Source organism: Camponotus vicinus, unplaced genomic scaffold (assembly GCF_025532165.1).
Source record: "Camponotus vicinus isolate PSW18456_S1 unplaced genomic scaffold, iyCamVici1.0 SCAF_6, whole genome shotgun sequence".
Taxonomy (NCBI): Eukaryota; Metazoa; Arthropoda; class Insecta; order Hymenoptera; family Formicidae; genus Camponotus; species Camponotus vicinus.
Window position 1 is genome coordinate 1,210,401 of NW_028141978.1, and position 26,422 is coordinate 1,236,822.

At 36.5% G+C, this 26,422-nt stretch overlaps 2 protein-coding genes across 5 annotated transcripts; one reads left to right on the plus strand and one right to left on the minus strand.

The window, feature by feature from the left end:
* The first annotated feature begins 248 nt into the window (after positions 1 to 248).
* Nost (Nostrin) lies at positions 249 to 22,386 on the plus strand. 4 transcript variants are annotated; one of them, XM_083102022.1, is made up of 11 exons: positions 249 to 569; positions 3,203 to 3,290; positions 3,358 to 4,785; positions 6,150 to 6,644; positions 17,961 to 18,049; positions 18,129 to 18,208; positions 18,653 to 18,774; positions 19,393 to 19,857; positions 20,242 to 20,571; positions 20,672 to 20,824; positions 20,943 to 21,972. In XM_083102022.1, exons 3-11 carry the CDS (start codon positions 3,685 to 3,687, stop codon positions 21,369 to 21,371), a joined length of 3,264 nt encoding a protein of 1,087 aa, XP_082958148.1. In that variant the 5' UTR covers positions 249 to 569; positions 3,203 to 3,290; positions 3,358 to 3,684; the 3' UTR covers positions 21,372 to 21,972. The 4 variants fall into 4 exon arrangements, 3 of the variants coding, with proteins under 3 accessions (XP_082958148.1, XP_082958147.1, XP_082958149.1); XM_083102021.1 differs by having other exon boundaries at positions 3,203 to 4,785; XM_083102023.1 differs by having other exon boundaries at positions 249 to 453; positions 3,203 to 4,785.
* Positions 22,082 to 26,289, minus strand: LOC145972970 (pancreatic triacylglycerol lipase). The gene is made up of 6 exons (XM_083102025.1): positions 25,279 to 26,289; positions 23,568 to 23,671; positions 23,023 to 23,327; positions 22,778 to 22,870; positions 22,453 to 22,698; positions 22,082 to 22,385 (listed from the first exon to the last, which is right to left on the minus strand). Exons 1-6 carry the CDS (start codon positions 25,936 to 25,938, stop codon positions 22,294 to 22,296), a joined length of 1,500 nt encoding a protein of 499 aa, XP_082958151.1. The 5' UTR covers positions 25,939 to 26,289; the 3' UTR covers positions 22,082 to 22,293.
* Between the last annotated feature and the right edge of the window lie 133 nt (positions 26,290 to 26,422).

The window sequence follows — 26,422 nt, forward strand, 5'->3', positions numbered from 1 at the left end:
ATTCGAAAGACACATACGCATATATATACACACACACACTAGGCGTAATCCCCCGCCTAGAGGTAGAGAGAACCGCATTTAGTCGCCTTAAAACTATCTCTCTGTGTTCTCTATGTTTCGTTTTTGGGTTACGCCGGTGCACGCTGGTTCTCTCTCTCTCTTTCTCTCTTTCTCTGCCCCTCCCCCGCGGCGCGTGCTTGACGCGTTTCCGCACTCGTTCCCGCAAAGCACGACGAGCGATCCGCAACCGCGCGCCGCAGTTGACTTCGGTGCAGCGTTACGTGCACGTACGCGCCTAAAACGCGCGTACGTGGTACGTTACGAGCGTGTCTCTCTCTCCTGCGTCGTGCACCTGCCGTGTGTCTTCAATCGCTATTGTTGTAGTGTCGAAACAACGCGAACTATCGCGGGAGATTCCCGACCGCGATCCCGATGCGCGGCAGCGATCAAGAGGTGTTTAGGGAAATCGGTGGGAGGATACGTTATTGTGCGAGAGGGGAAATTGGCGGGAACGGAACCTGGAGTCTCCTCGCAATTCTTCGTTTTTCGATATCGAGATATCCAAAGTAGTAGTATTATATTCAGTTTTTTTTTTCTTTGCGAGTAAGCAAAGATTTGAGATACACGTGTGACTTTCTGATATACATGATGTTGCTCTCTTGTCAGATATTTTGACACAATCAGATGAATGTCAATCTTCCTCTCTTTCGAGGATACCGAGTCGCAACGATAAACCTTGACATTTCGTGAAGGTGAAACCGATTAAAATTGCGATCGATCTATGTGAAACGCGCAAAGATTAAATTTAGATTGTTTGTGGGAGATTTGAAAATTTTTATGCATTAGTTTTATATTATATTATATTTCTTTATTTCCAATTTTTATATCATATTTTATTTTTTTATTTCTAATTTCTAATATTTTTATTATATTTTTGTACACACATTATATATTTAACTTTTTTTCATATAAAATGCTTTTTATTATAAATATAAAAAGTTACTTATTATTTATAGCGTTTGTGTATCAAGCAGAGAATTTGGTTAAAATCGTGCGGTTATTTAGAGATTAAAAAGACAACTCTTCGCGAGGAATTAGCGTTGGTCCGCAGAGTTTCTATTTTCGTGACAACCGCGTTGCTTATTCGAGCAACAGCGGGAATGCCGGCGTGGCCTCGATTTTTACACCTTTATAAAGTGGAATGCAAAGCAATGGTCGTGCAGGAATTTTCAAACGAGAGATATATATAAATTTCACTTTTTTATGAGCATTCTATAAACATATGACATATCATTGGGGATATTTCAAAAATGTATGTAAAAATAAGGAATACTTAAAGAGACATGTAACTTTTCTAATGCCCACAAAATTTTGCAGTTAATTAATTTTTATTTATTTGCCACAAGTAGAATGAAAAAAAAGATAAACCGACTGTTGCAGAAAAGAGCACAGTTCAGCAAATTCAATAAAATCAATTATAATGCAGGCTTTTGAGATCATCATTTTTACTGAAGCATCTTGATATTTAATAATCTAAGCTTCGATTTAGTGTCTTGATTAAAATTACAATATCTTGTTAAATGCAACAGCGATCTTTTTAGATCGTTTCCCGAGGCGTAATAATAGAAAGGAGAGAGGAGGGCGATCTCTCGGCTAATTCGAGATCGAGGATCGACTATTCTTCGGGATAAAACGCGAAGCGTGCCGCTGCAAAAAGAAACATGAATACGCTGGTTGCGCAATCCCGGGATTATACACGGTATATAAGATAATTGTTCGTCGCGATTGTATAACGCGAGCTTCCAGGCGGCAGTCGTCGGATACGGACGTGTCGAGCGAATCACACGTGACGATTGCGCGAAAATCAGTCGACCGTTATCGGACTCGTTTCGGGGATTATAAAACGGAAACCGTAACGCGTTGGTGTCTCGATTCGACGTTGAATATCTAATAATATCGTGCTCTTCGAACGCGGCATCGATATCGCGCGCGGATACATACATATTTATCGCTACGTCTTTATTTGCAGTCGTTTTGCGGAGGTCGTTTAGCGAGATTAGCGCGATTAGCTTGCAAAGTTGTCGCGTAGCGATTCGCGAAAGATGCTCTTCGATTTTCAAGTAAAATTATATCGCATCCTCGAGGAGGGGATGGCATCCATTTTTTCTAGATATTTGTACTTCTTTTCAAGAACTCGCATATGTTTTTGACGTTTCGCGCTCTGTGACGTGCAATTCCGCACGAAAGCGCAGCGAATTTAACTTCGCGAATTCGCGTCGTCGCCGTCGTCATCTCGGGCCGAGGCGGCGGCCGCTTTTTGCTCGCGAAACCGGCCGATCATCATCGAAGGAGACTCGTCGTCGTCCGCGGCCCCACGCGCTATCCAGTGCGCGACGTGACGTCGACCGGTCGCGCGTGATGCGCAACGAGAGCGCAAAAAACGGCACGGGAGGATGGGAAGGAAAGATGCGGACGAAAATTGGAACGTGGCGCCTCGTAATTGCGTAATATCCGGGCTGTCGCGCTCGAACGAAACGTCAAATTGCGCGCGCGAGCGTCTCCGAAACACCTGGGTGCCATCGCTCGCGACGCCGATGCGCTCCCGAGGCATGGCACGTAAACGTTAAGCCGATGACTCGTAAATAAGAAGCGCGACGCGCATATATTCGCGGTAAATTTACTCGACGTCACTCTCTCCTTATCGCGTATATATTGGTTCCGCGCGATTGCTCCCCTTCCCCCACGCGGCGGAAACGTCATTGTCGTTGTTGCTCCTTTTCCGACTTTCGCGTCATACCAGTGTCTCCGGCTTGATCGTGGAACGAAGTTCCACCGAGGCTCTTTTCCCGCTGACGTCTAAGGGATACTTCTCGCAGGAACGGACGAAAGTCCGAGGCGAGAAATTGCAGGATAACGTGATTCGTTCCCTGAAATATCTCGAGAAATTGTAAAATTCTTGTGGGTTTCGAGGTGTCGCGCTGACATTCGCGCCGAGTGATAATAAATGATACGCGTGATGCGGCAAATTACATGTCCTTGCCGTAAGACATCGTGACTAGAATATTTTTACTAGAAGCGAAATTTATGATAGAATGATATTTCGACGACGAACGAAAGCGTTCTCGCGTAAATGGAAAAAGAAAATGTGATGTGATATAAAATTTTGCCGACGAGTGAAAATATTTTTACGTGAAATTCACAGAGTATAAAGAAGCCTGAAAATAATCTATCGTCATCAAGCATCGTATGAAGAAAAGTTCTGATATAGAGAGAGGAATTCTCCGATAAAAGTGCGTTAACTACATCAAATGCGGAGTATGTCGCTCGATTTTAACACCGTCGTTATTTCGTCTGTAGGGGAAATTAATACCGGAAATGAAAAATCTGCCCCTAGGAAGTAGGATAGGAAATATGGACATCGCGACTAACGACGTTCTTCCCGTGCGCTATAGTAGTGACACGCGTTTTCGAGACACGTTTTGCTACACCGTTGGTCGTCGCGATTTCATCGCGACTTAATGGCGTTTCACGCAACGGTATCTAACTAAAGAAAGATAGCTCGAGAGAAAAAGAAAGAGAAGGGACAAGGAAAAGAAACTCGAGGAATATCGATTACAGCCGATCAGAATCGAACATCGTGAGAGAAGAAGACTCTCTTACCGTTCGACATATATTATATCGGAGATGAATGAGATGAGGCACGTTTTGACAGCTTTGAGGTCGCCCGCGAAGAGCTCAACCTTGAGCACCAGCACTGTGGGCATCGCGACGGCAACGTGGTACGACGTCCCGGCGCCAATTATCGTGCACTGTCGCGAATTTCACGAGGAGGCGGCGAGACACGACGTCGCCGAAGACGAGGAGAGTAAGAAGTCCTGCGAGAAAGAGACGAAAATCGAATCCATTGATGAGAATACGAAAGCTGGCTCCTTCGAAAAAGAGATTCATACAAAAGATCTCGGATCTTCGGAGAAGGACGTGAACGTCAGCGAGTCATCGAAGGATACGACGATTGTAAGACCTTCGTCTTTCAATGAGGCGTTGTACCAGAACAAGGAGGCTGTTTTAAACGACAGAAATCGAAAGAGGCACAGTACCACGGTGGAGCTGAACGCCACCACAATGGTAAAGACGGATGTCGATGGAGTACCCACCATCAGCTTCAGTTTCCTGCGCGTCGACGAGAAGTTTCACAACGACGGGGACGAGATCGTCATTCTGGAGGTCGATACGAACGATCGGGCCGAGAACTCGCCAGAGAATCAACTGTACGATCTTCCTAAGAGCGCCGTCCAGAGTCGAGTCTCCCTGAAACAATCCGACGATAAGCAAACGAGTGTCGAATCCTCGTCGCCGAATCTCCAGATTCTCTACGACGTGCCAAAGCCGGCGAAGGATGCGTCCTTGAATAAATCACAAGAGGTGGAGGCTGCGATGACGCGATCGAACGTTTCTTTCGAAAAGAGGAAACAACCACGCGACCAGACGAAACGTTCCACCAGGTCGCTCAAGTCCGGCCGGAGAAGCTACGGTGCGTCCGATAGCGACGGCTACGACGCCGGTATAGCATCGATGTCGGGGTCGTACTCGGATCCCGAATGCCCGAACGAGGAGGGCTCGGTGAGCGGCGGTTCCGATCGCAGCAGACGGATAAAGCTGCAGAAGCGGCGATTGGGCAAAGCCTGGGGCAGGATGCGTAGCTGGCTGCGAGAGGAGAGGACCAGGATCGGCGAGGTCGTGAACCGGCACGCGAGGCTTCAGGCGGTCGGCGCTCTCAGTCCCGAGGTAGCCCCAGAAAAAAAAGGACACGAATAAACGACACGCGATTAATAAACATAACATTAGTTAAAATAGATCAAAAATGTAAAGGAATTTGAAAAAAAAAATTAGAGACTCGTTCGATTCTCCGGAGTTAAATTTTTTAACGTAGTCTGATGCTCTTCTGTATTCTTGATACCTCCATATTTAGCACTTTCTCTGCTTTCCTATTACTTCACATTTGGCTGGACACATGCGTGGAATAAAAATTAAAATTGTACGTCGAAAGGATATTTTTATGCTACGCATGTATCATTGGGATAGAGAAACTGTCAAGAATGCGAAAAGACAAAAATTTATAATCAACCGTTTATGGAAATTAGTTAAATTCTCATCATTTGCTTAAATCAGTCAATTTTAACTAATGTTTATGCCGTTGCTATATGTTATATACGAGGGATTCGGCTACGAGCGGGATGAGTTTATAATTTGTAGAGGAGTTAAGTATACGACTCGACGTATGAAGTGGACCCTCGCAAATTACGGATTTATTCCGCTTTCACCCTGATTCATTGCTTCGTCGAGAATCCTACAATTGGCCATAATAAATAGCAACGTTGGACTAAATAACATAATGTGGGCTTCGAATATCAAGATTTTCAATTTCTCGATTCACGAAGTGCGAAAAAAAATACAAAGTTGCAAACAATTTGATAACAAGAAATTGAGAGATTCATTTCTTGTAGTTTTTGTTCAATAAAGCTTTAGCTTTACAAATGTTTTATTGCATTACAATTTTATGGAATTTGAAAGATTAAAATTATAAATTTATTAATGTAGTTTATTACACTCTGTAACTATATAATGTCTTGGAAAAAAAAGTTTTACTCTAGTCAAAATTAAATATATCGTTAAAAATCTTTCAATTATAAAAAAAATTTATTGACAGCCGAGGACAAATTAATTAATTTAATTTAATTTATTTAATTATATAATTATTTTAATACATTTAATTTATTTAATTAAGTCATACACGTAATCAGATTTTTATGATCAAACATTAAATCTATCGCAAGAAGAAATTGAGCCATAGATTACGGATAATTTTTCTATTTTTTAATTATTAATTCACATAAGAAATTTATACAAAATCTCTTATACAATCTCTTTTGATACAACTTTGGTCTCAAGTTCTTCAAAATTCATCTAGAATCATAACCGAAAAAACTATAGGAAATGATTACTCTTTTTTCTTTCAAATTTGGGGGAAATTATTTTTTATCGAACTGTATAATATTCTCACGATTAAAACGCGCATAAAGACAAAGAGTCTTTTCTCTCGAACTTTTACTTTGATCGATTTCTCATCGGAAATTCCTTCTCGCATCAAGGTGCGAGGCGACGCCACTTTGCCGCAAACGTCCAAGAGCAAGCAGCGCGGCTTCTACGATCTGACACGGGCTCGTACCCAAGAGTCCGGCTCGATCACCAGGGTGGAAGAATTCGGGTTGTCATCGGTATCAGAGGAAGTCAACGTCTCCGATGACGCGGAGAGACCGACGTCGGCGTCGCCCGACTCGGGAAAGGCAAATAGCTCTCGAACATTACATAGCAACTTGAAGAGGAAGACGGTGAGTTCGGACGACATCCTGGAGAACAGCAGGACGAAATTGCAGCCGCCGGTGTCGTTCAGCATGGACAAGCTGTGCTCGGACGTGGAGAACGACGAGACGAGAACATCGCCGACGACGACGGCACCGGAGGCCGGCTGCGAGACGTCGAGGGATCACGGTGGGAAAGGTGGCCTGATTAAGAGGAGAATGCTCGGGTCAATCAGAGGGTTAATGGCCTCCACTCATCTATTGCAGACCTACGAGATCGAGGAGGTACTTTGCGCTCACTCAAAGTCTTGTTATTTCTTTCCTGTTGCATGTTGACTGACATGTTTGCGCAGATGTCGCACACTCGGCACTTTACAGTGTGATGCGCATTCTTAAAGTTAGAGAGAAGGAGAAAATACGCGAGAATGAGTGGGAATAAAGGGCGTAGCCGGCATAAATTAAAATTCGAATGGAACTGCAAAACGATTTTTTTTGTTATATTCAAACGCCATATAATTATAAGTCGATTAATCCTAATTAAATCAATTAAAATTAGTAGTAATAGTAGGAGAGAATAATTTATTTGTATTTTTTGACAACGGAAAAGTACATGGAATAACATGAAAGTCGATAAAATTTTACATATTAATTTTTTTAAATTTTATATATATAATATATATGATAATGACATAATATGTATTATGAATATATATTATGTTATTAATATTTATACTAATTATACACATTTTAATATGTATGTATATAATTATTTATGCTAATATTATTATATACATTAGCATAAATTATGAATGTCGAACAATTTTCTGTATTCGATAGGAATATTTTTCATATTTATTACATTTAAAGTTCATTTTTTTAGCATGTCTTCTTCGCGGTACTGCCCTTTGAATCTCTCACTGCGGCGTTAATTAAACTATTCTATTTCGCGATTGTCCTTGTCAAGTAGTTCACATGTGGGAGCTGTTTAAAAGTCATAATGAATGAGGCCAAATGAGCTTTACGATTCATTCAATGAGCTTTACAGTTCATTTAGGTCGAGATCGTTAAAAACCATGTCATATAAGATTAAAAGGGATCGTCCGACGAACTTTAATGAAAATCGAGAACAATCTTTGATTATTAAAAACTACAGTGAAGGAACGTAAAAACTTTGGAGAAGAGGATGTGCAATAGAGATGTATATTTCTAATTTTTTTTTTATTTACTATATATGTATTTATTATATAAATTTTATTTACTATATATATTTATTATATAATTATACGCAATCGTTTTTTGTTTGAAAAATTTTTTTATACATCTCAATGATTTAAATCAAATGCAGTTTGTCTGCAAAGAAGAACCTGACTCCTGATTGAAATAACGCTCGGGAATTCATGATTCATGCATCAATATTGAATAACATTTCATTGTCGTCGCATATCTATTCCGCTTGTTTCCTCTAATCGCATTCTTAAATTCTGAATAAGAAAAATATGCAAAAATTGCTATTTAGCATAAACTGTAAATGGAATAGATAGAATGAATATAATGAATTGTAAATGTAATAGAAACTTAAAAATGTTCGTTTCTGGAAATATGCTATGAGATATAATTAATTTTTTCATCACATATTTTATTATATTATTCACAAATCTTATAGAAACATCTCTTCAATTGAGAGATTCGCGACATTGATTTTTTAAGTATTGTAATTTCATAAATTTTTCAGGTTTTATTATTAAAGCATTTATTATCTGTCCAGGACATCTTAGAGATATCTTAAGAAAGATTTTTCGCGTATTAAGCCACGTGTGGATTTTTATATCGCCACTTTTTGCGCAACGCGCTCCTTATTGGTTGTCTACACAAAATTACCTCGTTTCCACGGATATTTTATAGCAGACACAAACCGAGTAGCCATTTCGACGAGACTTTATGAGATGCGCGCGCGATAAATAAGCGACATCCGTGTAGTTAGAAACTATACTCCCATGCAATTTTTTTCATTCGATGACATTTTTCACGCTGGAGATCGCTTTCACTATTACAGCATTTTCTGACGCGTTTAGAATGCTTTTTGTCGATTTACCAAAGGTCACACATTATATCATTCAAATGTGAATCTATTACGCATTGAAGATTTCTTTTTCTTTCTTCTAAAGCATATTCCGCTGATTATTCTTGGCAAATCGAAATTTCTTCGACGAATATTAGCATGTAGATTTTGTACTTTCGATTTTTTTTTAAACTTTCTGATGAAGGTTTCTAAAAAAGAAAAGAGAATCGATGAAAAATTATTTGAAATTAATTTCGATCACTAGCGGATCCTGACATCGATAATGGGGGGGGGGGGTTTCTGCAAAATTATTTGATTTAATATTTTTGGTTTTATGCTTACAATTAGCTTTTACTTCAGGATCAACGACGAAAACGTGATGAAACTTCTAATCCCATTTTTACTTAAAAAAAATTTTTTTTTAATTTTAAAAATTTTTTATTTTTTACATATTTTTTTATTTTTTATATATTTTTATTTATATATTTTTTCTTTATTATTTAAATAAGTCCTCTCAAGTTCTGTTTAGCTAATTCATTATATTTTCATTATATTATATTTTTTTAAACGGATTCAGCAAAATTAATTTCTTTTAATTTGCAAGGGGGGGTTTTTTAATCCCAAACCCCCCCCCCCTCCCCCCAGGATCCGCTAGTGATTTCGATAGTATATTTTCTAAAAGCTACACATGCAGCTCTGAAAAAAATGTAAAATCCAAGATATGAATCTCCAAAGATACGGAGAGAGTGCTTCGAAAATTTCGCGATCTTTAATTAATAAGTATAATGTATAATTAACGCACGGTCGAATGTCAGCCAAGATATATCGCTCGCCCGTTTCCCGGTTCGCATCCGCTTTCCCCGAGTCGAAATTTTACAAGAGAGACCGCTCGTCCGATCGAGAGATTTATCGACAGTCCAGGAGAAATGGCGCCAAGAGGCAGGCACACAAGTGCGCCTTGAAGCATCGCAAAAGCAAAGCATGGAAAGTGTGGGAAAGTTGCGCGGAGAAAATAGTCGACTTTGTTTCGTGCACACACATACAGATATATGTATAGACGTGTGTCGTGACGCTTGACCGCCTTCTACATGTGTTCCTCTCACAGTTGTGCGCGTACAAAGCGTGCTTAGAGATCCGTGGCCCTGGAGAACGGAAAAGATTGCGCTCTGCACCTTGACTGCACTTGCATTCGACCGCGGATGCCTCGATAGCGTAGCATGGGGGTCATCGCGAGTTTCTCCGTCGTTAATTTTACGCGATTCGTGACGTATGAATTCGTCAAGGATGTGCAGTAAATTGAAATAGATGGGATCGTGTATTAGTTTTGTCGAGAGCAGAACAGATTAGAGAAACACGCTCGTGTTCCTTGCGTTTCACGAGAAACGGTCGGGCAATTTTATCGCCAACGCACTCGATTGATGTGACAATTACTGTCACGCGGTCTTTAATTAAGCGTTCGATATGTTTGGTATATCTTGTACGATCAATTCTGCTCTTCTTACGATTCGCGTATTTTGCAGAATTTTAATTTCGTAAGAATTGCCGTAAAAAATTACTGCTGCTAATCGTCACGTAAAATACACTCTTATTTATGCAGTTTCTCAATTGTTGACGCAACGTTTGACGGAAAAACGAAGGAGAACGAGCGGCAACGAGAGAGAAGAAAAAGCGAGAAAATTTCTATTCAGATTCACATTTCGCCAACGTGTGCGAAATTAAGCGCGATGGAAAGTGCCACGCGTGCATTAAGAGCGGCGAATGAAAGACAGGCGGGCGGTTGTCTTCGCGACCTCCGCGATTTCTCCGCGAGAAGGCTAAACATGGAGGAAGTATATACTTGCCGGTAAAAGGGAAAGGAAAGAGAGAGAATAGCGCGATTCGTTAAATATTCCGACGGTGTGCGGTTTGCGAACAAGTCTCGCGGAACGCATGTACGCTCGTCGTTATTCATATACGATCTCGCTCTTGTAAGCTCGATGCAATCGCCCTTGTGTTGGCGCCTTCGTGAGAAAGTACGGGAGGACGATGAAAGAGATAGTTGCCATATTTAGAAATATTTAAATTTTCCATTCATCACACAGAAAAAAAATAAGTGTCAAATCAAAACTTATATACTTAAACTAACGCGTTCATTGTTTCGTATATACGCAACAATTTATAATCTTCTTGGAAGAATTTAATAATTTTAAATTTCAACAATATTATAGTCTTATTTTAATATTGTAATTGTCATCTGAAGAATATATAATTATTTAATTCTACTTTAAGAAAATTATAATCTTTGATTTAAAAATGTTATTTTCCATCTAACATTGTTTCCTTTCCATTCAAGAAAATTAAATCTTAAATCATAAGAATATATTTTTCTTGATTGAACTATATAAAATGGCTTCATTCAAGTAAGCAATTATTCAAGCAATTATATTTTTCTTTCATTAACGCAATATAAGCTCATTTCCAGATTTCCATGTTAAAACTAAATATATTTTCAAAACAAGAATGTCTTTTTTTCTGTGCAGATGCGAGCGAGATCGTGGTTACATTTAACTCGATTTTCTCTCAATTTTCCATCTATTAGAAACGCGCTATATATTAAGCGCGCGTTATTTATCATAGGCGAACATACGGGACATTTCTTTGGGAGGGATTTCATTTCTAGATATTTCTTTTTTTTAACAGAAATTTAATTATTTTCCGTTATTAATTAAATGAGCATCGTCATACGTATTTTTGATATTAAATTAGGACGCGATTTAATGAGCTATAACAGTCCTTTGCAGAACACAAAAAGACCGCTCCTCATGTCGATGAAAGTTTCTTTGTTTAGCGATAAATAGATGAATTCTCGCCGATACAACGAGATAAAAGGGAAGTTCCATTCGGGAAATTCGCACGCGTTGCCTCGCATTAACGAAGGATGTGTGCAGACTCATCCGTATTTAAGCGACACACATGCGTTAAAACGAGCGACTGGCATTTATACAAATCTCGGACAGCCGGATACTTATGTATCGATGCGTTCAAAATAAAACAGACGCGTATAAATTAATGATTATTAAAAAATGTCTTATCTCGATGAGAAAAAAATTAATAAATTTCAGTAAGAGCTCATTTTTTATACAGCCGCACGATAATCGATATAAATATGAATCGACTAATATTTCGAGAGAATACTAGATCGCCTCGTGTGGATTCGCGCTCTGTAATAGATTCGATGTGGTCATCGACTGGTCGTTGACTGGCGGCGCACCTGTCCTATTGAAGCGGACGGCAATAAACCACCTGTTGCAGGCGCACGCCCGTTTGCCGTCATCGACGCACCGTGAACAGACGTTTCGATTAACCTTTCGAATCCCGTGCGAATTGATAATAATCGCCGACTTATTTCGACCGTTACTCGCGAAACATTTACGATACTTGTCACTGTAACGGCGTATTTATGCGTTACATTCGGATTAATGGATCGTTGGCAACGCGAGAAATCTCCATCAGCGCGAATTTTTATCTCGCACCAGTTCTTATTCAGGATGATGGCGCAATTCGCCTGTTTTGTATCTCGCATAAAATGTGAAACGTAGCAGAATTCTAAAGATCGCTTTATAAACGATGTGTTTTATAATTTGTGATAGAGATCAGTACAAGATTCTATTTAGAATGTTATTTGTCATATAATATCATACAGGAAATCTTTCAACAAGAATGCGTACGTACTATCTTAAACTGAATCAGTGAAAATGTTAGTGATTAAAAAATATAGCGATATCAAATTTCATTAAAGATCAATTAAAACACTTATACTTGGTTCCTCCATTTTATTAATTATGACAGCAAGATTTCAACAAATTAATAAATCACACATATTTACAAGTGATGTAGATTTCATAGATTTTTATATTTATTTTTTAATATTCTACTTATGTACAAATAGTGAGAAGAACGCGTTTTTTGTTTGATTTATCCATCTTATTAATTATGACAGCAAGATTTCAACAAATTAATAAATCACACATATTTACAAGAGATGTAGATTTCATAGATTTTTATATTTATTTTTTAATACTCTACTTATGTACAAATAATGAGAAGAACGCGTTTTTTGCTTGATTTCTTCATCTTATTAATTATGACAGCAAGATTTCAACAAATTAATAAATCACACATATTTACAAGAGATGTAGATTTCATAGATTTTTATATTTATTTTTTAATATTCTACTTATATACAAATAGTGAGAAGAACGCGTTTTTTGCTTGATTCCTCCATTTTATTAATTATGACAGCAAGATTTCAACAAATTAATAAATCACACATATTTACAAGAGATGTAGATTTCATAGATTTTTATATTTATTTTTTAATATTCTACTTATATACAAATAGTGAGAAGAACGCGTTTTTTGCTTGATTCCTCCATTTTATTAATTATGACAGCAAGATTTCAACAAATTAATAAATCACACATATTTACAAGAGATGTAGATTTCATAGATTTTTATATTTATTTTTTAATACTCTACTTATGTACAAATAGTGAGAAGAACGCGTTTTTTGCTTGATTTCTAATAAGTAGCATAAAATCTAACACGCAAAGTTATATTTGTGTACATGATTCATAGAGTGTATTTCACGCAAGATTACATATTAAATATTAATACAGTGAGCGAAGATTAGTCACTTAAGCAAGATTGAAAGGCGAATCTGCCGTACGAGCGGCCATTGATTACGCATTTAATTACTACTGACGGTCTGATACGTGTTGACGGATAAATACGGTGTTATGCTAACGACGACTACCAAGATTAGATTCGATTATACGAGGTGTCTCTAATCGTTAAATAGCAGAATTTTACCTCTATTTCCGTAACATTTTATTAATTCGATCGCCAGTCAATTCGATCACAAACTTTCCCCGTATCTCGATTATACATATTAAGTATCTCGCGCGCGCAGAAATTTATTCTAATTAATATTAAAATGATTTCCGCTTTAACGGGCAGTGGCAAAACAATTTTTCACAGTGAATTATTATCTTGAGGACACGCTCAATAAAACTGATCCAGAAGTTCAGATCTTCTTCAGCTGCGGATATCTCCGGAATTTCCGTTTGACTGAGATATATCCTATAATTTTCTCTTTATACAGATGTAATCACGATTACATTAATGTCGCGAAATGACAGAGTCCACTTTCGGTAAAATTTAGATCGAATCCGTAGAAAGTTGCTCTGTTATTCGCGTTACAAATAGACCATGTCCACTAGGCTCGACACGCCCTCCATCGATTATTTTTTTTTGTAATGAATGGAAGCATAAATTCTAGCACGATAAAGTGTATTTAATCAACATTTAACTTTTCTCAAAAGTGTATTTAACCCGAATAACTTTTGTAATCTTTATTAACTTGCTAAATGTTTATCAGACGATTTCGAACACACGCAACGTGATACGATGAGATATGATGAGTCATATTATTAATACAGGTGTTTCGAATTCGTATGATTATACAATTTAAACAATTACAGTGAAAATTACGAATGTTTATAGAATAAAATGATTCACTTTATATGTGAAAATATATGTTCCTTTCTACGCGGATAAAAAGATAATCGTATACTATACGATTCATGGAGAAGATTATCATTAAAGATATTACGCTCTTTATTTATCCAATATGTTATCAGATTGCAATATCGATTATCAACAATATCGACTTTCAATAATAACCATCCAGTCATTGATAGCAAAAGTGTGTTTGATAAAATTGAATGTTCTATGTACATTGTGTATCGCATCGATAGATGAAAAAAAAAATGAAATAAATTCACATACACACACGTAGAAAGAGAAAGCAGTCGCGATAAGAGTCCTCGGGTTTTGCGAAACAAACCACCCGCATGATTCGAAATCAAGTTTGTCAGATCGAGTCATGCAACAATATTTGTGATACTTTTCTCTTGTTCTGATTACGAGAAAAATGCACACAGACAGTTCATAGGATTTTATTGCTAAAAAGCAATAAAATTTGCATGATTTACATCAATGAACGAAATATTGTTATTTCCCTTATTTACGCATGCGAAGCATGATTTCGCATTTCAGGATGTTTCCGATAATTTATAAATTATGATAGAATAAAAGAGTGCTGAAATAAAATACATAAATTCCGTACAGGCTCTTTTATTGACGTTAAAAATAGTTTAAAGGTCTAGATTACGATGCTTGAAGGCACACGTGGTTTTCTTTTATCGTATCGTCTGCAAGGTTGCAGAGCGTGTGATATGCATAGGCATCGATCGATTGCGTTGCACTCGATGCTTTAAAAGCTTAGGGAGTGTCGTAATGTAGAAATCCGAATTTTATTTTCGATCCCCATTCTTGCGACTTCGGTCGACTCTTATGTAACTTGACGCATGAGACGGAAATGTAAAATATCTCGTCGGCAGTCATTACATTCCGATATTACATAATGTAATATTACGCGCGATGATCAAATGTCGAGTTCGCGGCGACGTAATTTGCCCCTTTTCTCACCCATAGAAATATTTACGCGAAAACGAAAGATTTCATATGCTTATTACATGTAATAAAGCTATATCAAACGAAACTGTGTATCCCGAAACTCATTTACATATCAATGGGTTGTTAGTCTCTTATTTTTCACGCTTCTGGAAATATCCCTTTTTTCGATTTCTGCTCATACGTGATTTATGAATCATGTCCCTGATGACTAACGTTTCAACTCAAAGATATGCAATTTTACTTGCAATTTAAATTGCAAACGTAAACAGGCGACTAGTTTGATTGAGAATCACTATTCTTATTTAATACGTATTCCAGTTTCATTAGCTTCATTTTGTAAATAATTAAAATTCCTGGAATTTGGAGTATTTTTGTCAAAATTTTTATATATATTTTTAAGTTATATGCAAGATATATTCATGTTCAAAATTTTTCAAAATTTTTATCCTCTCGAGAGTATTATAATATCAGAAATGACAGCAAATAATATAAATAAACTATAAAAATATTATTATTAATTATTATTAATTAAAAATATATTATTATTCAACATTATTTTTGAAAATGTAAATATTAATTTTGTAATAATTATATTTTATAATAATTATATTATTTATAATAATTATATTTTCAATATAATAATAATTATATTTTCAAAATAATTTTATAATAATTATATTTTCAATGCAGTTACATTTTGGGATTATGTAATCAATACAACCTTAAACATTATTTTTTGGACCCGATTACTAAAATTTACATTAAACTGTCCCATTTTATCTCGCTACAGTTCTACATGTGCGTTTCGCATGTCATATCAGAATTTATCGCGACTTCGCCTATAAACACACACATACATGTCCGAGCTAATTGGCACTTTAATTTCCCTCAGGGCCCATCAAGTTTAACGCTTACTTTCACCGATCACCTCGGGTTATGATTAAGCTTTAATTCAGGATCGAGCACCAGTCACCTTTGCTTGCGCGGCAAATGAAAAGAAACACGATATCCGATAGTCGCGGGAATGTTTATCGCGCGCGAACAAAAGCCTTTTCCATTATAGTTGATGTTTCGCGATTGTATCGTTCTTCAGCGGCTTCCGGAACGAGGCCTTCTCGGCGAGAGGAAGAGCTTCCTTTCCCCAGTATCCGGGCAACGCGATCGAATCAATGTTAGCTTCGGCTCATTAAAATACAAAAGAATCTGGTAACACGTAGGTGTGAAATAAACGTGTGTTTACATTTTCAATGTATGCACTAATAGTTTCTCTTGCGACATTTTCTCTCGCTTGGTGTGATCTCTTCCTCCAAATTTCGCGACTTTACCCGACGAACCGGTTCCCCGGTCTTTAACATTGTCGTATCTAATTAATAATTTCACGCGATATCGACTTTCACGCGCGTCACTGGTTCAGAAAAATAAATTTGCAACGACAGCTGCAAAAAAATTAGCCCGAGATCCACTCTTGCCGTTTCTGAAAATTTCTCGAATATACACGCAATAAGTATTTCTGTCAAAGCACTCTTTTTTTTTTAACGAAATAAGCAAGTTTAAAAAAAAAATAGAATTAAATAATTTTAAAATTTAAACCATCGACGTTTATTTATTTATAGTCACTTATTCACTTGATATAAAATGTCTCTAAAATAAAATTTATTGATTTGTTCAATTAAATTTTATTTTGTGAAAACGAAACGTCATTTTCCCAATTTTTTTCAAATGGATTAATAAAAATGCTCTGTTCACAATTTAAATAAAATAAATCGCTCTTGCACAATTTGCTTTTATATAATCTTCTGTGTACTTTGTAAACAAAATATTAGTACCGTTTATAAGTACCGTTTATGATAATATCGCGCAACAAATACACAAGAAAGCTGAGCCAACGCGTAACAGCAATGAGAGGCGAATGACTGGATGAGTGGATAATGACATACGCCCAGCCTTCCACTGTGACTAAAATACTTTACGTGCTATAGAGAGAGAAAAATGTAGGCATGATCGCATAAGTATGCGAAATAATAAAACACCCCGCATTTCACTTCTGTGATTTTAAAGAATAATTATATATATTTTCTGACGAAATTAACGTTACATCGATTAATCTCTTACAAGAAGGACTTTCAGAAATTTTATTTTAATTTAAAATTTTTAATTTAAAATTTCTTATTTTTTTCACATTTTTCTCGTGAAATTATCACTTGTTATAAGATATTATTTTTCTGACGTAAAATTTAAGCATCTCGTTAAACATCGAATTTTTACGCAAGTGTGAGTAAAACACCTGATTAAAAATGTGCAGGAAATCCTATAATTCGATACGATGCGCTGGCAATGTTTTATCTGATGGGCCACGATGCGTGGTTACCGCTAACTTATGCGTCTTCTCCTCGCAGGCAAAGTGTATTGAAGCATAGAATCGAATGAGCCGTATTTTTGTTACTTGAAACTCAAATAGGACGATAGTTTTCTTTTTAAGATATTATCTGAACGTTTAAAGATCTATAAAACAGAGTGAGAGAGAGAAACTGCGTTTACCTAACATAATTCTGTTGTTCTCATCATTATTCTAACTCTCTCTATATGTATATATATCTATTTATCATCGTCATATATTATTGTACGCAAGAGATACAAGCAATCAAATTAAATGCAAATCGATATTTATCCCGTACATCTTATGACTCTCTCTTTTATTATCGAACATTTAGAAATAACCCTCTGCTTAAAATTTTATTACACGCATATAAAGTTTCTCTCTTTGAATTTTGACACGAAGCAACTTTCTACTTAATGATGATGTTATAAACAGATTTTTGTGAGATTTCACAGTAGGATATCTATCTCAGCCACTCATCTTTATGTATTAGAAATAATCGCGTGAAGTAACAAGCATCATGTATCATAAAATAAGGCGCTTTAAAGTTGTTTTTTTTTCAAGTACACCATAAAATGCGAACTGTAATCGCTCATCATTATTTCATTGTTGTGTAACATTTAAAAATTTTTCTTGTTATGCGCAGGGAGGACAGGGCGGTTTCGAGGACGTAAGAAGATACATCAAACAAGGAGGCGACTTCTGCAAAGAGTTGGCGTCGATTCTTCACGAAAGGTATTCGGTTCTTTACCTTGCTCTCTCGTGCAAACACGATTCTTCCATAAAAAAAATGCGAACATATGTACATTTTTAGAGCCGAGTTGGAAGCTACTTATGCGAAGGGACTCAGCAAGCTCAGCAGCAAATTGACAAAGGCCTGTGCCAAGGATCAAGGTGGTTATCAATTTTACATTAATTTTGCATCTATTTCATTAATAATTATACATAATATCATTAATAATTATATTATAATATCATTAATAATTTCATTAATAATTATAGTAATAATGATAATTATAATACAAGATGTTCATGTTTTGATGCAAGATCCTTTTTAGCGAAAATTTCATAATTTATCGACATACGTTGTAGACTTTTTATTTTATCGTAAATGTCATCCAAACCATTCATGTATATTTTTAGAGAAAGAAAAATGAGAGCTATTATTTTCATTTATAGAAGAAGAATTTGGCCATGATATCAGTTTATCTCTTTTTTTTTGTTGCATTTGATTGCGTTATTCTTGTAAAGATATCGACATTGCGAGATGGGCGGCGGCCGAAAAAGAGAAAATAAGATCATGTTTAATAAGCGGATTGCGCGTCTTTCGTAATGCAGGTAATAGCAACGGAGGCGTGAACGAGGCATGGAGGTGTGTCGGCGAAGAGATGGAGGCTGCCGCGGAAGCCCATCGGCTGTGGGGCATCGCGCTAAGCGAACAGCTCGCCAAACCGCTTAGAGTAAGTCTCCCCAAGATAATTGCTACGCATCGTGTCGTAAAAGGAGGGAAAGACTGCATCACTGTGTATGCGCGATCGTACCTTACGTAACAACATTAAGATCACAACGTTAAAAACGACATCGGAGACAGGTTGGAAGGAAAAAATTGCCCGTTCGTTTGGTATCTCTACGGATATTAAATAACGCGAAAATATATGTATCTCGATCCAAAAATAATCTCTTAAAAATGTTGAGTAACGTAGAATGATTCCAGAAAAAATAGACTAGAACTGGAATTTTTAAAATATGAATCAAATAGCATAGCGTACATTTGATTTAATTGTTTTAATTACGTCCAATTATATTGATTAATGGCATGCTTTATTTGTGTACATAAATTATGTATAATGTTTGTTGACATAATATCATTAAATTGAATCTATGAGATTTAATACATGTATGATAAAAGACATATCTTTCTATTTTTTTCTACGAGTTTTTTTAAGTAGTATTTTTAAAATCATATTCAATATATGCTAATGCTTGAAAGGAATGGAATATTTGATTGAAAATTAATTAAATTACCAGATTTCGCGATCATGAAATGAAAAATAAAAAGATAATGCGCATTTTATCAGGTGGGTGTTGCGGAGACGCAGGGGCGATCGAGAAAGACCGTCGAAAATTCGGTGGACAAGGCATCCAAGTCGCTTCAGGAGTGGCGTGGAATAGCAGCAAAGAGTAAGAAGCAGAGTTTCGCGAGCGCGCGAGAGAATGAGAGGCTGCAGGACTTGGCGCGACTGCAGACCATCAGCCAGAGTCAGCAGAGCAACAATAAATTATCGACTCACCACATGACAGAGAAGGAAGCGAATAAGCTGGAGACCAGACGGCGGAAGGCCGAGGACTCGTCCCGTCGCGCAGACACGGAATTTTACACAGTGAGCGTGAGGGCCGAGAGGGCTAGGTTGGAGTATGAGAATACAGTGAGGAAAGGTGCGAAGCAGATGGAGTTACTCGAAGAAGAGCGACTGAGCGCCCTGAAGGACTTCGCCAATGTGTACTTGACGCACTTGCAAGCGCTAGCACCGCGATTACAACAGGTAATGCATGAAAAAGAGGCGAAATGAAAGGGAGGTTGTTTGTGGGTGTTGCGCTTCTAATCTAATCTTAAAATTACTTAAATAAATATAAGATGTGTAAATGTATTTAAAATAAGATGAAGTTGTGTCTCTAAATTTGATGTGGTTCTAAATTTATCTAGATGAAAGATGAGATTATAAAGTGTTTTTTGTTTAAATAAGCTTAAGATAATAACATTTCTAGAAGAACTTTGGATATTATAATATTTATTAAGGATATAAAAATATATACATATATTTTTTTATTTATATATTCTTATTTTTTAAATATTTTATTTAGATGATTTCTAGGAAATTCAAGACGATTTTCAGGATGCGCTGAATATATGTAATGTTTATCTTCAGAGTGCCGATCGCCTGCTAACGCCTGTACGTAGCTGCAACGTATCGCAGGATCTTGAAATTCTGAAGAACCTCGTACGTCGAATGGACAGTAACGATGCGACGAACGCAGAGCAATTGTTGCCAGACTTTTACGCTGAACATGTTACGTTGGCGATGAACCGCGAGCGACGGAAACAGGCGCTGGTGAGGGTGCTGCATCTGATTAGGCAAGATCTGGAGAGGGAGAGGAGGGGTAGAGAAGGTCTAGAAACGTTACATCGGGCCTTCATTAAAACACCGGCGTTCGCGGCGGATGAGAGCGCGCAAAATGTGACGGATAAGCTGCATCATGTAAGTTTTCTTGCATCGATTACGAATTTATAGGAGTTAGAGTTAGAAATTATTTCACACTAGCTATAAATGCGCGTATTATTCTTGTACTCTATCGCAGATGCGTTCCATGTTGCTGTACTTGGAGGCGGCCAGATATAAAGTTGGTCGTACACTCGCGGAAGTAGAAGGCAGCAAACGATCCAAACATCCCTTATCGGACCATATCCTAGTTTCGAGAGACAAACAGGGTTTGCAGCAAAGTGTTCTTAAGGTAAGCAAATCAGTTCGCAGAGAATGAAAGTGTAGTCATCTAATGTTGTTTTATTTTAATAATTAAATAAAATTACACCCAGTAAAAAAAGACGTGAAACAAATCACATTTTTTGCAGATTCCTTCTTGGGCAAAGAACGAATCTTTTGAGATTCAAGATGATGATGACGAACTCGAGATCCATTTGGCGAAGGATCAGGACGCCGAGACACGCGATTGGGTCGATCGGACAGCTGGCGATGGCAACTCTGAGAATCCGCCAGATGATGATGACTTTAGTGATTTCGACGAGTTTAGCAGTCACTCGGAGGACAACAACAATCAGGAAGCGGTCGATGGTGCGGAGGTAGTAACGACGCCCAAGACCGAACGCGCGGAACAGTGTCGAGCGATCTATCAGTACTCGGCAAATTTGAATGACGAGCTCAGTCTCAGTCCAGGTGACCTGATAACCGTTCATCAGAAGCAGGCGGACGGTTGGTGGATAGGTGAATGTGGAGGCCGCACTGGCATATTCCCGGCCACTTACGTGCAAGTTATACATTAACAGATGCGAAAGACTTATTATTTCATTGAATAATCGCTCAGTGTTAACATTCATAAGTTTCACGCAAGTCCTCTTGCTTAAATCTTCCATTCGACTTCACTAAAGCAGGTAAGCGTATTACAATATGCCAATATAGACGTTACATGTGACGATTATTTTTTACGCGCAGAAATCGAGCGTCTTTCAAATATAAGCTTATACAATAACAACGCACATAAGAATTAATACCAAATAGCAGTTACCATCATGTTTGAGGCAAGATGCGTCTGCCTACTAGTGGAAATATTTTAATCGCGTTGTTACTATTTGCGTATGTGACATATTTAGCATTTTTATTACTGTTATAAATAATTACTCATTTATTTATATCGTTCTCAAGAGATCGATTTTTTATAAAATCTGGCATTTTATAATTCATCCCGCATGTTATAATCTACCTTGTTAAAGATAAACATAAAATACATGACGATTTAATTAAAAAATATTATTAAAAATTGAAACTATATTTCACTAGTATGAAGTTGATACGAATAGCTGGCATAATTATCATTTGCCATAGTGATTATAATCACTTATTTTGTACTCCTTATATAATTTTATTTTTCAGAACTATCGATTACAAAACTACAAACTCTTGGAAAATATAAACTTCTCACAAGCACATATGTGTGTGTATCATATATTTCATTTTAAGAATTAAGATTATCATGTGTTTTTTGTAATTTATTAAGAATTTGAATGCACAAAATAATCAACGTTTGTAACAGCAAACAACGAGAAGATAAAGAAACATGGAAAATATTACTTGTATTATGTACATATTACTTGTATTGTGCAAATGCATTCAATTGTAAATATCTAAATATAAGAAGCTATTTAAATGTACTGTGTGATATGCAGTATGTGTTAATAACGCATTTATCTACAGATAAGTAAGTGTATTATTAATCAATCCCTCTTTATCTCTATACGATCTTGTTGTATCTCTATCTCCTTGACGGTCGGTGCTGTTGACTGTAACAGGATAATGTCATACGAAATATGAATTGTATTATTTGGCACAAGTATAAATAATATTTACCACAAAACGGATAAGTATTAGCTGTAGACAAAAAAAAGCATCCGCGTTGATTATACATTTCCGCTCTAATGCCCATTTCCGTGCAGATATTTATATTGCACGGTTTCGCGATTATTTCCGAAAGCTGCTTGGACGTCCGATTCCAATTATGCGCCCAAAAACTGCAATTGTTCGCAACAGCGGATACCAAAGATTCCGTAAAGTAAATGTAAGAACGCCCGTGGCTACATATCGCTTTGTGTATTTCTGAAAATGCGATAATAAACTTTACTTCCCGTTCCTTAGAGGTTCCAATTAAAAAAGACATTTCACTTTCAGTACTAACCGGTTACAGGAATCGGCAAGTAATCGAATAACAACGTAGTCTTCTCGCAGCCAGGTTGCATTTTACCGCCATTAGGATAGAAATCAACATGACCTACGTACGAGGATATCGATTGAAAGAAGAACTATGTAAATGTGAATTGGAAGAATTTTCAAGAAATACAATTCCAAAAGTTAAAGAATTCATTGAAGAAGAAAATGCGCGGTAAAAACTGTACTATTCTTTCTTTTTGTATAATTTACTACCTATAATTTCGGGTAAACCCAGACCCAAACTCATGAGTAATCTGCCGTTTGTATGTATCACGTCGACAAACGGTGCGTCATTTTTATTCAAATGAACCGACGGGTCAGCGTTGCGGAAGCATGGCTGCGCCGGATCCAGACCGGTGATCCTCTGCACCATCCATCTGTTCCGTCGCTCTTTCAGCTCCTTTGCAGCCATTCCGCAGATATGAGCGCCGAGACTGTGTCCTATCAGATGTAAGAGGCCCCAATTGTTCGTATCTGATCTTTCATTGATTGTAGCGTTCGTCACATGCTCTATAAATCTTTGGATGAATAAACCGACATTAAAGAGCAGATAATTGTTCTAATCTGGGCGACATGGTCATTTGAAGGATGTCATCTTGAAAGAAATTGGACCATCGTAGATATATCCAGAGAATTTCTTATTTCTTATCAAGGATCAATTTAAAATATTAATTTTTAAATCGTCAAGATATTGGTCAAAAACATTTTTCAGACATCTATCAAACTTGTGATTTTGTTGCCTGGCTAAGATTACATACTTTGATATCTGATATCCCACTGTTTTAGTGTTGACTGCTGCCTTATAATAATTCCACGTATTACCGCCAGCGCTCCAATCTACTACCACCACGTTAACGTCACCCTGCATCACATAGTTTCATGATAAAATGAACGATTCTGTCCGAAAAACAAAAACAACATCGCTGATAACCATACGATAACCATACGATAACCAACGATAAAAAAAATTTTTATCGTTTTCAATATGGTTAGTGAATCGTTTATTAACGATACTCTATCAAAAACTCACGTTACAAAATACTTGGGATTCTATCGGAAATGTCTTATCAACTGCAAATCAGTTTCTATCGTTTTTAATATGGTCAGTGTATCATTTTTTTACGATGCTCAATCAGAAACTCTCGTTACAAAATACATGGGTTTCTACCGGAAATTTCTTATTATCTTTATATCGGTCTCAATCACAGTTTTAACATAATTAAAGTTTCGTTTATTTACGATAGACTATAAGAGAGAAATTCTTCATACATATGGGTTTATATAATACATAGGAAATATCTTATTATAATGGCACTGGTTTCTATCATTTTTAATAATATTAAAGTACCTCATTTTTTATCGTTTTTATTATAATTAGTGAACCGTTTATTTATAATACTCCATCAGCAAAAAAATATTGGAAAAATTTCTTAGCTGTATATCAGTCAAAACATTTTTGACGAAAAATATTTTCTGCGAAGTGGTCCCTACTCTAGGTCCTTTTTTATAGATAAAAAAGCGCATTTCTGAAATTCTATAGTATAAATAATGTGGGCTATATGCTCTAAATGCGCTAATTTGTCGATAAAAAAGGATTCAGAATATGAACTAATATCGTAAGATAATGTTCATTTAATGTCTCGAATTGTCCCATGATATCTTGTAGACGTCCAAGAGAATAATGAGTGTATACAGTAGCACTAATTGTAAATAACAATCAATAACAACTTCTACATTATAAACATCTTGTTTATTCATAGATATATTGCACTAAAGAGTACAAATAAAATATTTTATAATTTTTAATCTCTAACAAAAATAAAATTTCGGCAATTTTGTTCGGGTTAAAGTGCATATATTAGATATTTATCATAAATCATTTTTTTTTAAATAATATTGATTAATATTGATTCTTATAAAATTTTTTTTTCATTTGGAGCTTCTAAACTTCGATTAATATCGTTGATAGATAACAAAACAATTAAGCGTTTTAGCTACTCGTTAATATATGATAGACAACGAACCGATTAGCTGACGTACAAAAGATGATAAGTTATATGAAAAATTATAGGAAAATGCCGATAAGAAACGATAGACGTATCAGTTTGTAAAAGTTATATAAATATCGACGAAATGTTTATCATTTTATCTTTATATATCCGTATTAATGCGTACAGTATAATTATTATCATAAATAACGATATATATTACATCGTATATTTACGATTGATTCAGACGGGCAATAATTGTTCACATAAGAAACGATTCATAACTATAAGATTTGTATTGTTAAATTCTTATTTGGATCTAAAACGATAGAAACCGATTTGATTAAATTAATGTTTTATCTGGGCTTCTAAATATGCATGATAGGATCGATAAGATACGATTAAAAACGATACAAATATAGTCGTTTTTAATCGTTTTTTATCGGAAATGGTTTCCAGGGCGCAATCGATGGATTCTTACCCATTGGAGGAATGCTTTTTCCATATTACTGATCCATGTCTCGTTGCCGTGCGATAGGAAACCATGCACTATTATCACCGTCCTACGTTCTATGCTGAAATTCGTCCACTCCAAGCCAAACTGCTCGCCTAATATAACTTCCACGCGATGCGGTTGCTTCCTAGAGGAGAGATAAAATCGCACGTCCAGCGCGTCACTGTCGTTAGGTTTGCTTCTGAAGAACCATTCTAAAGTCGTTGCGACTGTCTTTCCTAATCCGAAGCAGTCTACTTGAGCATTTCGTGAAAAATTCTCTGATTCTGAAAAGTCCGGGATTCCAAATTCCTCGATATCCAGCTCACTAGAATTGATTCCTACGTGAATAGTGTATGTAAAATTCACCAGGGTAGTTTCATTAAAGAGGGACATAGCAATTTTTTTCGCTCCGTGCATCGTCGTGTTTAATGCATCCTGAAGTGGCCGAGTTACATTCGTCGCATACGTTGTTCTGTTTAATGCACCTTGAAATGGCCGAGTTACATTCGTCGCATACGTTGTTCTGTTTAATGCATCCTGAAGTGGCCGAGTTATATTCGTCGCTTGCCATAAACAGGAACATTCTCTGATGTTGGAAAATTGCCATAAAACGGCGAACACAAGAACTAAAGACACCATCATCATGCACTAGCGAACAAACGACATTTGATATCATCCCAGCAAACACCAAGTACTTATATAAAGTAGTCATATAATTGTTAGTTATAATTTCCTACTCGAAAATGTAATTGTTATCTAACAGATAACAGTTACATAACATGTAACAGTTATATTGTTGAGTAGGAAATTATAACTAACAGTTATAACAGTTATAACTGTTACTTGATGTTTGCTGGGATATTTATGTTGCCTCTTGACCAATCAAAGGTTTATCAAGACGTAATTATCATCTGTTACATAAAATTAACTGTTTGAGGGGAGAAAGAATCTTGAAAAACAATATTTACTCTGACCTCAGTCAAGATATCATGATCTATAAAAACAAGAACTGACTTGTCTAAACAGAGTTCAATTAGAAAGATATTAGAAAGATATAATCTTACAACTAAAAAATTCCATTAATACCATCTTTAAAATATTATGTCAAGTGAGATTAAAAAATATTTTC

Bases quoted from the DNA above. Each gene is read 5' to 3' on its own strand.
- Nost (XM_083102021.1), top strand. From the start codon at position 3,685: ATGAATGAGATGAGGCACGTTTTGACAGCTTTGAGGTCGCCCGCGAAG. The intron at 6,645-17,960 runs GTACTTTGCGCT...TGTTATGCGCAG, and splicing joins AGACCTACGAGATCGAGGAG to GGAGGACAGGGCGGTTTCGA. The intron at 19,858-20,241 runs GTAATGCATGAA...GTTTATCTTCAG, and splicing joins TAGCACCGCGATTACAACAG to AGTGCCGATCGCCTGCTAAC.
- LOC145972970 (XM_083102025.1), bottom strand. From the start codon at position 25,938: ATGATGATGGTGTCTTTAGTTCTTGTGTTCGCCGTTTTATGGCAATTT. The intron at 23,672-25,278 runs GTAAGAATCCAT...TATGTGATGCAG, and splicing joins AAAAAGCATTCCTCCAATGG to GGTGACGTTAACGTGGTGGT. The intron at 23,328-23,567 runs GTATGTAATCTT...ATTCATCCAAAG, and splicing joins GTGGGATATCAGATATCAAA to ATTTATAGAGCATGTGACGA.